At 32.8% G+C, this 15987-nt stretch overlaps 1 protein-coding gene across 1 annotated transcript; it reads right to left on the bottom strand.

The window, feature by feature from the left end:
* Nucleotides 1-1258: 1258 nt before the first annotated feature.
* Nucleotides 1259-12457, bottom strand: LOC139522822 (mitochondrial import receptor subunit TOM40 homolog 1-like). Its single transcript, XM_071316383.1, has 7 exons — nt 12140-12457; nt 8191-8357; nt 6611-6712; nt 5762-5867; nt 4960-5091; nt 4345-4530; nt 1259-3616 (listed from the first exon to the last, which is right to left on the bottom strand). Exons 1-7 carry the CDS (start codon nt 12321-12323, stop codon nt 3465-3467), a joined length of 1029 nt encoding a protein of 342 aa, XP_071172484.1. The 5' UTR covers nt 12324-12457; the 3' UTR covers nt 1259-3464.
* Nucleotides 12458-15987: the final 3530 nt, after the last annotated feature.

The following is a 15987-nucleotide window of genomic DNA, read 5'->3' as shown; positions in this document are numbered from 1 at the left end:
TTTTCATGGTTTGGACAGTTTTTTTTAATACAATAAGCAAAATGTAAAGTTTATTTGGTGTATGCAATGATTATAAGATGTACACTTCTATCTCTGTGACTTAAGTGTTCATCAGACATTGACCTCATTTACATAGATAATTGATAAAGTTTATATGATCTTACAGTAAACATTTATCTTTTAAAGACTTTCAACACAAAATCAATCATGATCAGTAAAGCAGGGGAGAAATTTCAACGTCCAGTTGCGAATTAAGGACACGAACATATCTTGATCGAGGGTTGCTGCTCACAAGGAAGCTATTAAACCAAGAGTTCCAAATAGTGAAGTTGAAATCATCCCTTCGTAAATTTTATGGACGCCATCACGAGTTTGTCGACCCTTATGGCATAACCATTTCACAAATGATATCAGATATGTTCCTTTTTTAAGTCATAACTACCATCCCCTTTCCTTCCATGAATGACCTACCCTATTAGACTATTTACCGGATTTGTTATCACATAAGAAACATGACGGGTGCCACATGTGGAGCAGGATCTGCTTACCCTTCTGGAGCACCTGAGTTCACCTCTAGTTTTTGGTGGGGTTCGTGTTGTTTATTCTTTAGTTTTCTATGTTGTGTTATGTGTATTTATGAGTTTGACTGTCCCTCTGGTATCTTTTGTCTCTCTTTTAGTGTGATCAGAAATATAAAACCTGTTTTGCACTACACCACATGCTGACCAGAATATTCAACTTGATAATTCACATATTTGAACTCCTAACCTACCAGTCCAGGCCATCAGGCTACTAGGTCAAACCATCCATATAAATTTTAAAGCATAGTACTTTTAAGGTATTTTTGATAGCAATTGATTTACTGCACAAATTACTAAAAAATAGTGGAGATAAACAAGAATTAATATTCATTTTTCCTAATGTTTCATAACCATGTTCTGAAAAGGGGAGGGGTATATTTTTGAAGTTTCCAAAGTGGATGAATTATTGTTGCCTGTTGGTCTCCTTCAGGGTATGGTCATACAAACAAAAGGCAAAATAATCAGAGTTAATACCAACTCCTTCCATAAATGTATTTTAAAACCAACAGGCAAAATAAATACCAAATCCTTCATCAGAGTGTGTATTATAAAGAAGCCAAAATAAATATTAACTCTTTCTTTACTGCATAGGTACAAGATAATAAGTGAATTTAATATAATCACTTCTTCGAAGTATTGGTATCAAAATCAAAAGGCAAAAGTAATATAAACACAGACACATTTCATAAAAGATTTATATACATTTAACATCAGCATTGTGTGCCTTATACTTCAACTAGTGTACAATTACACACATGCACACAATCTTTCACAGATACATAACAAATTTATTCAGTATACATTTATCACACTATGAACACTTCTGTGCCAGCAAAAATTACACATATAAAAATTTATGTTTCAAATTTGCAAGTCTTTTTACATGGATGGACATAGTACCAAACTAAAATAATTCAGAATTAAAGAAATATTTGGACTGAAGAATCTGTTTCACTTATATAGATCCTCTCATTCATAAAGTTTGTATGACAATATAATATTCAATAGTTGTCAAGGAGACAACTCTTGTATGCAAATAACCAGCAGTATTTTTGTTTACATATGTGTAAATCTAGCTGCTATTAGTGTTGGTAAATATCGGTTGATGACAAAGTTTAGATATTATTGTAAGGAAGTAATCATATGAAAGGCAGTTATAAGTTAATGCAAATACGTTTAACAAATATTGTTTTGATGTAATCATATTATTCTTTACAAAATGAACACACTTTTGCCCCCAATAAATCTAAACCCTGCAGGATTTTCTCACCGCGCTGAAGACCCATTGGTAGCCTTGGGCTGTTTTCTGCTCTTTGGTTATGTGGTAGTCTCTTTGATATCTTCCCCGTTTTCATTCTCAATTTTATTTCATCAGTGGCAATATAATGGATATTCATCAGTCAAAGATATATCATATTAACTGGCCATCTACATCATACAGAGAAAAGTCTTGACAGATAAAATGTCTTAACAAAAATGACTCAAATGCCCACCTTTTATAGATTCGGTTATTTATTAAAACATTAATTTCTATTAGGCTAACACATCTGAAATAACTTGTTGGCTCAATGAAATAAATATATAACATTTTTTATAGCACTGTGCTGGGGTAAGAAATTGATGCTTTTTATGAATGAATGTTACAATTACAAATGCATGTACATACAAATAAACAAAGTAAACAATTGTAAAAATTCTATTATCACACTAGGTTCAGGATATAATTATCCTCAGAGCCTACTATTTGTTAGAGAAGCTATAATATGTTATATAAACTGTTGGCTGCAATTTTGACAAAAATGTGTCTTTATAAACGGGGTTATGGCCCATAACTTTATTCTTATATTGCTTCAATACATGACAAGAAGTCTTATTTGTCTACACTTTATACGAATATATTGCATTCTTGATGGCCAGATGGTCAGATAACAAGATGGACATAACATTGTATGACATCACAACATTAAGGCCATACATAACTATTTTTTAAAACTATGACAATACTTTGAATACCTTATAACCAGTACTTCATGTATTAGTTGATTAGAAGATAGGTTATCTTTAAACAGATATTTTTCGACCAAAATCTAACTTTTGCTGTAAAACTGTAAATTTGATGCAAATGATTTAGTCTTGCATAAAATGATATAAATGTACCCAGCAGTTATCCTAAAAATGGCAAAGAGTGAAAATAGTAACTCCAATTACAGGGAAAGTGTATGAAATAGGGTCCAGTAAGGCAAAGTTACATCTTCAACTTTCTTTATTAAAAATGTGTTACATAGGCGGATTTAGGCCCCCCCCCCCTTTATGGGAAAAAATTTGGTTGCTTATATAGGAAATCACTGAAGCGTGACTGGACAGGCCCCCTCTTAGGTCAGTCAGTGGGCCCCCACTTATGAAAATTTCTGGATCCGCCACTGTGTTATGTTGCATATCATCAACTTCTACTGCAGTCAAACAAGTTCACACATATTTTGATGAATAATGGAAAAAAAAAGAACTAAATAAATAATCTCCATGAATTTAAATGCATGAGAAAATTAATAAATGTAATAACATGTTAAAATATTGCTGTATTCATGCCCACAATATTGATAGCTGGATGACTTCTTTATAATAATGCCTGCATATAGGGGAAATAACTCTTCAATAACTTGATAAGACAGGACTGAACAGAACATATTTAGCATATCATTTCTGAAAGTACATTTCATTACCCTCTAATTCTGTAGTGACAGTTATTCCAGTTGCAGTTTGACATTCTACATTCAGAAGTATTCTTAAGAATTTATATATATACCTCTATACTTCATCACACATACACACAACCTAATTCATAAACACACAATTTTGTACATAATTAGTAAAATATAATGTAAGCTATGATCCTATAATTAGTCCTATACCATATCGGTATTGAGGTTTTTGAAAGTTAGCTAAACTAGCCATTCCACTTAAAGCAAATGTGAATGGAAACGGTAATAATTTTCTTTCCAGTGTTGCTTCTATTCCCCAGTTTGTATCTACGCTACCTGTAAACAGAAAATAAAAAGATGTCTTCATATATATTTCAAAATAGGATTCATGAGGCAAAAATAAACTAAGCTGTTTGCATAGCATGACTATAACCCAAGCATGTGCATTTTTGTTGATCCAGGACAGCGGATTTAAATTTAGTACAAATACTATGCAAGTTTGAGATCTTTGGCCTTAAGCATGTTTTTTAATAAAATAGTTGCATCTGTACGAGATTCACACATGGTAAATTTTACAGACTTATACGGACTCTTGAACAGTTTGAGGTTTGTATACTGTTTTATTGTGACCTTTCGCCTCTGTGAGAGAGGTAAACCCAATTTTGGGTGAACTGAACATAACTAAGATGCTGTAGAACTAAGGTTAACCAAACTTGGTATGTGAATGATTGTGTCACATAACTAAGATGCTGTAGAACTACATGTAAGGTTAACCAAACTTGGTATGTGAATGATTGTGTCACATAACTAAGATGCTGTAGAACTAAGGTTAACCAAACTTGGTATGTGAATGATTGTGTCACATATTAAAATTAAGTTGCTGTGTGTGATATTAAAACAATCCTTGACAGTGAAAATATATGTCATATTCATATTTCACTTTGCAACATTTCTTATACAAATCTCAGCTGAGATCAAAATTTAGAGATCATTTATTATCTTAAATCTGTTTTGTTCTTAAAATGATTTGACACATACACACTGTGTATCATTATTTGACATACCTCTGAATGTTATAGAAGCTTCTGGAACCTCTAGTTGATAAGCAAGCTTACACACACTCTCTCCTTGAGCTAGACTAGTCTCTATTTCAGCCCCTACATCTAATTCTTCTGTTACTTTGTGATGATAACATAAATGAGCACCACCAACTAAAGGACTTATATTTCCAGATAAGGTCCATTTATCACCTACAAATACAAACAAAATGCATTACAATTTCAAGTTTTGCATTTTCTGTCTACAAGAAAAAAATATTGAACACAAATATAAACATTCATTGAGTCAACATCACCGATATTAAAGGTAAAGATGCAGTTCACTGATTTTGAAGGCATGTCAATTTCTTCAACTCATCAAGATAACAACCATGCAATTCATCACTAGAAAAAAATCTTTTGTGTAAACTTTTAAACTAAGTAGCAAAATATGTCTTGCTAAATTTCAAAATTTTTAAAGCATCATATAGAAAATTAAAACATTTTGCTCAAGGAATCTTCAAAACACGTATTTTTGGTTTAAAATACATAATGAGTTTTAAGCCAATAAAATTATACCTCTCATACATGTTTTTATTACATAGATCACTTTATAAAGAATACACTTATGCAATTACTTACCAGTAAGTTTAGAGGCTACAGATAAAGCTGTGAATTCTCCTCCAGGGACTTGAGGACCATACTGACATACTAACTCAGCACCTATTGATAACCGTGATGTCACTTTCTGCAAGTACTGTGTAACTAAAATACCTGTTAAAGAAATTTGCATTTTTGGTAAAATTTCATTACTGGGTTTGCTGTCTTGTGGGAGGTATCATATCACCTCAGTCTTTAGAAATGTATTGGCAAAATACCAAATGCTTGAGTGACATACTGAGTGACAATTAAACTCAGGGTTATGAATGATAGGGACAAACACCTCATGCTAATCACAACTTCCATACTGCAACACCATCAACCTTATACTTTAGACAAAGTATAAACAGTTGTGCCAGTGGTGCATGATATATCTGTGTGTGAGTTTAATACATCTTATAGAATGAATAAAACAGTGTGCAACACTTGTATAAGACTGATGAAAACATGCTTGATTTATCCTGAGACATGTGGAAATTGTTAACAATATGATAACTCTTAAACAACTAACATGAAAATCATTAGATTCAAAGGAAGCTTTCTATAGTCATACTTCTTCAAAAATTTAGTGTGAAAAACTGTCTGGACATATTCAATGACTAATGTCTCAATCTATACAACATGCATTTACCAGACATATTGAGTATCTAGATTGCCTTCAATTAATAAAGTGTATGTTAAACTGACAGTTTGACTACATCTAGATTGCCTAGCAATTAAAGTTTGTGTTTACCTGACATATTGAGTATGTCTAGATTGCATAGCTATTAAAGTTTGTGTTTACCTGACATATTGACAACGTCTAGATTGCCTAAAGTTAGAGATGCTGTATAATCTGAACCTCTGTAGTCTATACCTGCTTGTGTTGCTACACATTTGTTGTCTTGAATCTGTCAATATAAAAATCAACAATACTTTGACCAATTATTATGCATCAAATTTCTACACATCAGTGCCCTTTACAAAGCTTCAACACTTGAGTTTATTCAATAATTATAGTTCACAAGGAAAAATAGTATTAATCAATTGTACAAAACAAAAAATACAATTACAAGGCTGGCTTCAGTTGTTGTTTAGTTCAAATGAAGATGATGTAAGCACTATATGCCTGTAAGAAGAATAAATGGAGAATTTGCTTATTTGCCAAAGATGCCACCACTTGTAAATAACAAGTCAATTTACTAAATTTATCGACAATCTAAAGAAAAATCCAGCAATGGTTAAATGTTTATAAAGGGGCATAACTCATGAATAGTAAAAATGACCCCACCCATTTTTTGAACTTGGTCTGTGTTTTGTGGTTATAACCATTGTGTATAAGTTTATAACATTTCGTTTGGGCCAACTAAATATAAAAAGAGTAAACAAAAATTTCTCAGATTTTTTTATGTTTATAAAGAAGCAAATATGATTGACATAAATGTGGTGCCACCCAATTTGGAATTTGATTGTGTTTTGTTGTTATTAGAATTATGTACAAGTTTCATAACATTTGATCGAGGCAAACTTAAGTTAGAGAATTAGTATGTAGTACTGAAACAAATTTGGGGGACTTTTCACTTACAGTATTCCCCCTGGTAAACACATAATGCCCCTGTTGCCTAGCAGCAGGAGGATAATAAACTAAACATACCTGTGTTACAAGTTTTGTTCTAATATTCTGTGAAAATGCATGAATTATGTTGGCGTTGAGATTACCACTGGCATCCATATCACCTAAAACCACTGGAAACATCTGTAAAAAAGAATACAAAATAATGCAATGCTAATCTTGCCTTCTGTTGGCACATGCACATGATGAGGCAGATAACAGTAACATTATTTGTTTTAAATGTATTTAAAGGAAAAAACATTATTCAACTTCTTGTTCTAAAATAAATTTAATAGTATTTATCTGGTATGGTGAGAAGAAAGGAAAATCTGTCGTTAATTTTATCTATTTTGGATGATAAAAAATAACATAAGGATAATTATTCTGTGACACTTCAGTCCTTTGTCCAATACATATTTTACTGCTATTGGTACCAGATAGATTAACAAGAGGCTCTCAAGAGCCTGAATCGCTCACCTTCATTTTTTTGCATTGATCTTTCGTTTAAGAGTTTAAGTGTCCAATTTCATCGTAGTTTGTTGTTTTGGTTAGATTCAACTTATCAAAGAACCTAAAGAATTAAATTTTTGATGAAATCAAACAAAGTTTAATTCAATTTTTGAGATCTTACTTTGCTGAATTTTGTTGTTGTTTACAGTTTATCTTTATCATTAATAATACTCAAGATGATAACCAAAAACTGCAAGATTTCCTTAAAATTACCAATTTAGTGGCAGCAACCCAATAATGGGTTTATATGAGATTCATCTGAAAATTTCAGGGCTAATAGAACTTGACCTAATAAACACTGTTATCCCATGTCAGTTTTGCTCTAAATGCTTTGATTTTTGAGATATAAGCCAAAAACTGCATTTTACCCCTATGTTCTATTTTAGCCATGGCGGCCAGGTTGTTTGACGAAACAGAAAATAAAACATAAATTTTATTCTAGATACCCTAAGGATCATTCAGCTTAAGTTTGGCTTGAATTGGTTTAATGGTTTCAGAAAAGAAGATTTTTTAAAGTTAGAAAACATGATACACAAATTGTGCACAATTGTCCTTAAAGGACAAGAACTCTTTGAGGGGTCAATTGACAATTTTGGTCATACAAACTTATTTGTAGATCTTACTTTGCTGAACATATTTGCTGTTTACAGTTTATCTTTATCATTACTACTATTCAAGATAATAACCAAAAACTACAAAATTTCCTTAAAATTACCAATTTAGTGGCAGCAACCCAACAATAGGTTATCAGATTCATCTGAAAATTTCAGGGTTGATAGAACTTTACCTCATACACACTTTAACCCATGTCAGATTTGCTCTAACTGCTTTGGTTTTTGAGATATAAGCCAAAAAACTGCATTTTACCCCTATGTTCTATCTTTAGCCATGGCGGCCATGTTTTTTGACGAAACAGAAAATAAAACACAAACTTTAATTTAGATACCCTAAGGATCATTCATCTTAAGTTTGGTTGGAATTGGTTCAGTGGTTTCAGAGGAGAAGATGGTTGAAAGTTTACACCAGACGGACGACGACGAACGCCAAGTGATGGCTAAAAAGGAAAATTTGAAGCATAAAATATTTTTGATGCCTATAGTCAAGTGACAAACCTCTTGTGGTCCTAATTGTTTAGAGCCAACATATGTAGCACCAAATCTGTACCCAGATGATGCAGGATTTACTGTACTAAGATTAATGGTATGACTGACTTGAAAATGACTGCTTAATCCTTTTGAAAAGATAAACTTTCCTCCCTCGAAGCATTGGGGAAATATATCTAGAAAATAAAAAAGTTTAACATATACATTTCACATAAAAGTAATTTTATTTACCGGTATTGTTGGTAATTACTGTTAAACTTGAATATTTATTAGGGGTTCAAATTAACAGAAAATTATAGGTCCAAGAAACTGAAAATTTCAAGTTACAAATTTAAGCAATATAGAAAATGAATTCATATATTCATGTAACACCTCAGTGTAACTTAAACCAGTTCAAACTGAGTGTTATAAGACACTATCCAATTTTGATACTGACATTTTAGGGAAGCTTTGATGATGTTAGTTTGGTTCATATCTGTTTCTTGTTTTTTATATAGTTTAGAACTTTAGATGGTTGGTTTTCCTGTTTGCATTGTTTTTATGCTGTTATTTTGGGGCCCTTATCAGGTTTGGAGAATCCCTTAAATAAGGGAATCAGTGTTCTCCCCAGGGCCTTCTAGCATCATGGTAATGTGATGCTACATGTATTCTGAAGTGGTTTTCTTATAGATTATTTTATGGATGTGATATATTTATTTACATTGTTTCCAAATTCTGTTTTTTAAGCCTGACTGATTGATTGGTGTATTACCCTACTTTCAACACTATTGTGCTATATTCTGGCGGTCAGTTTTAATCAGTAGAGCATATAAAGAGAACCACTGTCACTGACATTCATGTGTATGCATTAATTGCACAGGTTTGGGAAAGTACTTCATTACATATTTCAAAATGAAAATATTAGCTGTAGATTTCATGTTTTCCAGGAAAATGCACTATCGAGTATTCCACTATTTCACTATTTGGGAGATAAATGCAGTGGCGGATCCAGAGGGGGGCGTAGAGGGCGTACGCCCCCCCCCCCCCCCCCCTTGCTTGGACTTATTTTTTTTTCTAGAATGATTAATCAGACTAGACTTTGTGAACTTTGCCATTTCCCGTGTATTTAATTTTCATGCGACAATTCTTTACTTATAAAGATATTTTTCGCTGGTATTTACTGATTATGTCAAAGTCATGTGATTCGCTACATGGTGGAGTTGATCAGTGCGTAAAATAAAACGTCACTTAGTTATTTTGAAATTCAAATTACAGTAACACATTGCTTATGCTGAGTATGACAACCATGATACCTTCAAAGCGACACCGATTTGAGCAAGAATGTAGTGACATCTATTTCACAATTCAACCAAACAGAAAGTAATACTCTATTACACTCTCATGAAAAAAAATCCACAGCAATATTATTTACCTACGAAAACATGTTTAACCCCAAACGCCCCAGCCTATTTTAAAATAGCGTGATAGCTGAATAATGATCCCAGTCAGTATAAACTCTAGATAGATTTAAAGTCTAAGGTACGAACCATTTGATTTGAGGAGGCAGTCTAAGGTATTTGAGAGAAAAATATCTGACTCTGATTTTTGCATTAAATAAAAATTCTGGCCGTATCTGGATTGAAAACAATAATCTTTTTTGCTATTAGAAACGAAAATTTCCAACAGAATTATTTAGTATTAAATGAACATGATGAATAAAAAACGGGCGTATTTGTTTGAGGCCGGGGTTTGCATGTCTGACCAGAATGTTGGTTTCGTTGAACTGATATATTGAATATTTTCAAGACCAGACTGCAACCTGTCAGCTGAGTGTGGCCTTTGTGTCTCCATTTGCCGACCATCATTCATAAATTTGTTGTCATCAGACTCATTCGTAGCCTTTGTCTGATTTGGAACCCCTCACCTCCCTTAATTTTGTTGGGTGAAACATATCAACCAAACATTTGGATAAAAATTGCTTCAGTGTTCTCCCCAGAAATTTTGGATAGCATCACATTTTGCGTAAAAAAAAATAACTGTATTTTTTTTAATGTCGTTTGTCGCGTCGCGTTGATGCTCTATTTCCTTTATATGTTTTAGTTTATATTGTTCAATTCATAACTGAGAATACAATTAAACTATAACCACAAAAACAGTTGTTTCAGTTTATGTCTTCTTTATTCATTTATAGTTACAGAATTATTTTTTTCCTCTTATGCCAAATAAAAATAAATTTGTGGTTTCAGTTACCCAACAATAAGTCAAATGAATGAATGGTTCATTACAGTGCAACCTGTATTTATACAAAACTAAATTATCTAGTACACAAAATTAACTACTTTTTATATTATATCAAGTAAAGATAAAGTAGCAAAAGAAGCAAAAAAAATCAATTGAACAACTTTTTTTTATCATGTTTATGAAATTCATTGTTTCATCCACTCAATGAATTAGTCCCAGTTGTTTCTTATCTTTACATCAAAATCATATGTATTTTTAACAAAGTTATCTAACAAATAGTCTGTTAATGCGTAGTTTTCTCTCTTGGTTTAATTTTTCTGTCTACTGTCCATCTGTTGTCATTATCGTGAAAATGCGGATTTTTGTCATATCTGGTCCGGTTCCGAACCGTAGTTTACACAAAAATGTGCAATGGCGGTCGTAGTAAAATTTACGAAAATGAGTCCGAGAATAAACATTGTTTGACAAGAGATTGTGAATGAATAAGACGCTTTTAATGCATTAATTGGATTAAACATAAACTTAAGCCAATTATGATAACTTTTTAAAGAAATATTAAACTTATTTTAGCTCTAAACCAAAATTCTCGCTCTCGTATTACCGAAAGAGAAAGAAAGTAATTTTTGGAGAGTTGCACAAAAAACGACCTTTTAAAAAAAAATAAAAATCGTTTCAATCTCTGAATTCGTAATACAAAACGTTGATTTCGAATTGTTTTGTGATTGCATTTTTCCATGTCGATATTGGTGATTGCAGACACGTGGTATTAGTCATGTCACAAGTGTCAGCTTGGGATATTCGCATCCAAACACCTTTACAGTTATCACCCTGAGGGCAATTAACACCTAGCTATTTAATCTCTTAATTGCCTTTAGTGTCCGACTTAAAGGGATTACAATTAAAGGTGATATAACTTTTATGATCATAATCGATAATAGATGATTCAAAATTGAGGACAAGTAAAATAGTATCTTCAAAATAATTATAGCGTAGCGGGAATAATTATAGCGTCGCGGTAATTATTATAGCATCACGGTGAAAAAATATAGCGTCACGGTACCGCGACGCTAAAACGGCCTGGGGAGAACACTGTGCTTGTTTGACTTTTTTAACTCGTGTTGGTCGTATTGTAAATTTCATAGAATAGCCCGACGTATTTCTTGTTTACAACAAGAAATCTGTGAGGTTTAACATAAAACAAACGAGAATTTTCCATGTCTATTTTTTACTGACAAGTCCCACATCAAATATATCAGCTTTGGATCCATACTATCATTTTATGACAGACAATCAATAGGGAGAATACAGCATAAAAAAATGTCCAACATTTATAATTTACATCAACTATAGAATATACATGCCCCACACCAGGAACCGTTTAAAAAGTGCATTTTACACTTATTTTATGGTTTTTAGCCTAAAAAAGGTCCCAAAATTTTCATTAAAAACTTCGCCCCCCCTTTCCAAATTCCTGGATCCGCACCTGAAATGTAATGTCTGGAAGAAATTTCTAGAGTAAGTATTGGAACTTAGTTCAAGTCTGGAAAAATTGACATCTATGCCCCATAAAGATTCCACCAAAACTTTGTAAATATCTCAAATTTGAAGGGTAGTGTTCAAACTGATATTGAGTGATAAAGTAATTATGCAAAGATGCCAAGGTCATTTAAAAGGACCAAGAAAAGGGAGATCCATAACAACTGACATTGTCAGGCGATGCCATGAAATAGTATCGAACCTTTGCATTTTCTGTGGAGCTCTTCAAATGTCCCTGGATTATTGTCAGCCGCTGTTTGTTCGGTTGGTTTTGGTGTTTCTGTGGATGACTGAGATGATGCCGGTGGTGGGTGAAGCGGCGGTGGCGACAATGACATGCCACCTGTAGTTTCATTTGGACCTGCAGCTGAAATTTTGTTACCCATATCTACAAATGTCTTTGAAAGTTAAATAAAATAGTTCATTAAAGTTGCCGTAGTGATGAATTTTATGTCATTTCTATGCCGGCAAATCTCATGTGTTAGCTGCCATGTGCTCGCATGCGCAATCTTCACGGAAATAGGTCTAAATACGAAACTAGATCGGTGAAAGCTTAGAATTTCCGCAATTGTGTTCCTTTTGTTAGTTTTTTCAAAAAAATTATAAGAATTTTTTTTTATTCTTATTGTGATGAAAAAAAAAATAATATTGTGATCTGACAAGAACAATACCCCAGAAAATATTTTGTGTCCAGATTTTCCTCATTTTTTGAATTTTCGAAAAAATATAATTTTACGATTGATAGCCAAGGACGTATAACTAACATCTAATATACGTCCTTGTTGATAGCATAAAAAAACTCAATAAATGTTCACATACAGAAATTTTTGACTCTGACAAAAAACCAAAACCAACCCTTGCAGTTAAATGGTTGCTCCCTTAATATTATTTAGGCAGCAACCATTTGATTTTCTGGGGGGGGGCTATGGTTTTTTTTGGAAAGAAAAGTTTGTTTCCATTTTTTGGAGAAAAAAATAATTTGTTTTTGATTCTGAGAAAAAAAAAAATTGTTTGTTTCACCCTCAGCTGCCACTATATGTAATGCTCAAATTGAAAGAAAAAAATTGTTTTCGACTTGTCGCGAAAAAAATAGATTGTTTTTCGCCATAGGCGAAAAAAAAAATTTGTTCAGAAAAAAAAACCATAGCCCCCCCCAGAAAATCAAATGGTTGCTGCCTTACTTGCAAGTGATTAATCGGATCTCATTCTATATTCATGTGATCATGTGACCTTCAATTTAAAACTGAAGCTAGAGATGGTCAATGCATGAATTAGGTGTGTTTAGTCATTAAAAAGAACACAACATTGAAGGTGAAACAAGAGTAAACCATTTTATTGACTGATTTGTTCCACATCTATTTAACTAAGCTTGATTATGCAAAGGACAGCTTATTGAGGGTAGTAATGCCCTCTACCATCAGGCATCAAATGGTCATTTTCAACTACTGTTAGCGTCAAATTGGTTAAATTTTGCCGTGATTCATCAAATGACTTATATAATTACCTCTACCGTCATTTTTGAGAAATTTTTTACGTGATTCATCAAAATCAGTCAATAATTTTTATCGTCTAATAGAAAGTGTACATTTTATCGTCATGCACCAAAAATTACTGTTTAAATCATTTGGCAAGAGTTTTTACCGTTATTCCTCATGAAGGTACCCCCATTACCACCCTCATTATTACACATTTATAATTATTTTCATAATTTTCCACGTTGTTTTACAAAATCATGTGACTGGAAAATAATTTGCCTCATTGCTTGACTTTCATCTAGAAATTGGCAATGAGCGTCAGTTGAAAAAAAAACTTTATAACAAAAGGGATGATTTCAGCTTCCCCATTGAGAACTTTCAATTTCTATGTAGCAACATTCCAGCAGAGAATGGATACCGAGTATAAATCTATCATATGATACAATATTCCCAGGCTTGTATTTCCTATCATGATTTCCTTGATAGAGGGTTGCTGCACACAAGGAAGCTATTAAACCAAGAGTTCCAAATGGATCCCTTTGTAAACAGTGGCTGATACAAAACTTTTCACAAGGGGGAGGGGGAGGGGTGCTCCACTGATTCCCTGTATAATCAACCAAATTTTTCTCATGAAAAAAAGGGGGGCTCCTGGATCTGCTTATGGTAAATTTTACAAACACATATGCACCATCACGAGTTGGTTGATCGTTATGGAACACCCGTTTCACAGTCACAGATGATATTGGATATGTTCTTAGTATCGTAACTACAATCCCATTCTCTTTCCACAAATGTGAACTAGCAAGTTAGGACTATTTACGTGGTTTGTAATAACATGAACAACACGACGGGTACCACATTTGAAGTAGTATCTGCTTATTCTTCCAAGGCACAGTAGATCACCAGTTATTGGTGGGGTATATTTTGCTAAGTCTTCAGTTTTCTATGTTGTGTCTTGTGATCTATTATTCATGTTCGTCTCCAGACATATATAGATTGACAAAAAATGTAAATAGCTCAAATGTTCAACGATAAATGATCATAAAAAAAGTCATCCTTACTCAAAACGTCTGAGTTATTGCTCTTAAATTACTTTTTTTTATATTTTCAGTTTTTTTGCCATTTACCTTTAAAACTATAATGCATTTTTCGGTGCCTTTCCATCCTTAGCTTACAACATAGTTTTCAGATCTGTGTATGAAAAGCATGGATAAATGATCTGATTTTCAATTTGATTGCCTGTATGAGGACATAGCAATAGAAAGTTTCCCCATTATTCAGTATTTGTTCTTTTTTATGTACTAAGTGTTGTCACCAGATCTATAATCAGATTGCCTGTGTGAAGTACATAGAAAGTTTTGTTATGCTCCAGTTTATAATCTTCAAAGTGTGTACACAGGATCTGTAAATAAATTGTATTGGATGTATGATGTACAAAGAAAGTTTCCTCAGGCTTCTGTTACTGTATATTTATCTCAACATTGCTGAAATTTTAATCTGCCGAACATGTATTAGGATTAGTGTTTAATAGTAGAACTGATGCAGTTGTTTTTAAGGCGTTGTTATACTTGGTAATGATCACTTCCTTCTCCTGGTTAACAACACCTCATTTTGGCAAAAACAGTTAACAAAAAATGCAAAAATGCTGATAACAGTTAACAAAGTGGGTTGAAAACAGTTAACAGCTCAAATTGATCTTAGATAACAGTTCACAACACCTTGAAAAGGGTCATAACAGGTTAACACAAAAAGGTATTGCCCCACCCCCCTATAATGAGCCTGTCTAGTGTCAGGCTAATAATAATTTTCCTATAGTTTGGTAGAATTATACGACAGAAACTTTGTACTTCAAAAATGGGAGAAGATACAAAAACCATAGCGAATTCCAAAAAATATAATGTATTAAAAAATAAAAAAATGTATGAGGGGAGATAACTCAGATAACTGAACCATTATACCAGACTGTATTGTGATATTATCTTTTCATCTTGTAGCATAAAAAAATGAATTGCAGCCCTAATTTTCTATTGACATTGAGCATTCTGCTATATAAACATTTTTTTATACTAATGTGTTTGAATTGAAAATTTTGTCATTTGATTAAGCTCACTGTGTTGCCATGGTCGGTCATATTTGTCTTACTGGCAATCATACATCTCCTTTATATATACTTATTAAATAACATTTTTTTACCTATAATTTCTACCTTTGATGAGTTTATTTTTATGAACTATCAGACTGAATCTGTAAACTCTAAAAAATAGAAGATGTGATATATTTCCAATAAGACAACTATCCACCAGAAACCAAATTACAAAGACATTAGGAACTAAAGGTCACTGTGTAGCCTTCAACAATGAGCATCACCCAAATCTTGAGTATATTAATATCAAAATAAGAAAATGTGGTATGATTGCCTATGAGACAGCTCTTCCCCAGAAACCAAATGGCAAAGTGTGTCTGATACTGTGTTTAACTTGTTAAGTTTCTTTTCACTTTCGCAATGGTAAGTGCTTTAAAATACACTATGTCTTTATGCATTACATCACAGTTTACCAAAACAATTAATCATAAA

Source organism: Mytilus edulis, chromosome 5, assembly GCF_963676685.1.
Source record: "Mytilus edulis chromosome 5, xbMytEdul2.2, whole genome shotgun sequence".
In the NCBI taxonomy this organism is placed as follows: Eukaryota; Metazoa; Mollusca; class Bivalvia; order Mytilida; family Mytilidae; genus Mytilus; species Mytilus edulis.
This window is presented reverse-complemented; position numbering and strand designations above follow the sequence as displayed.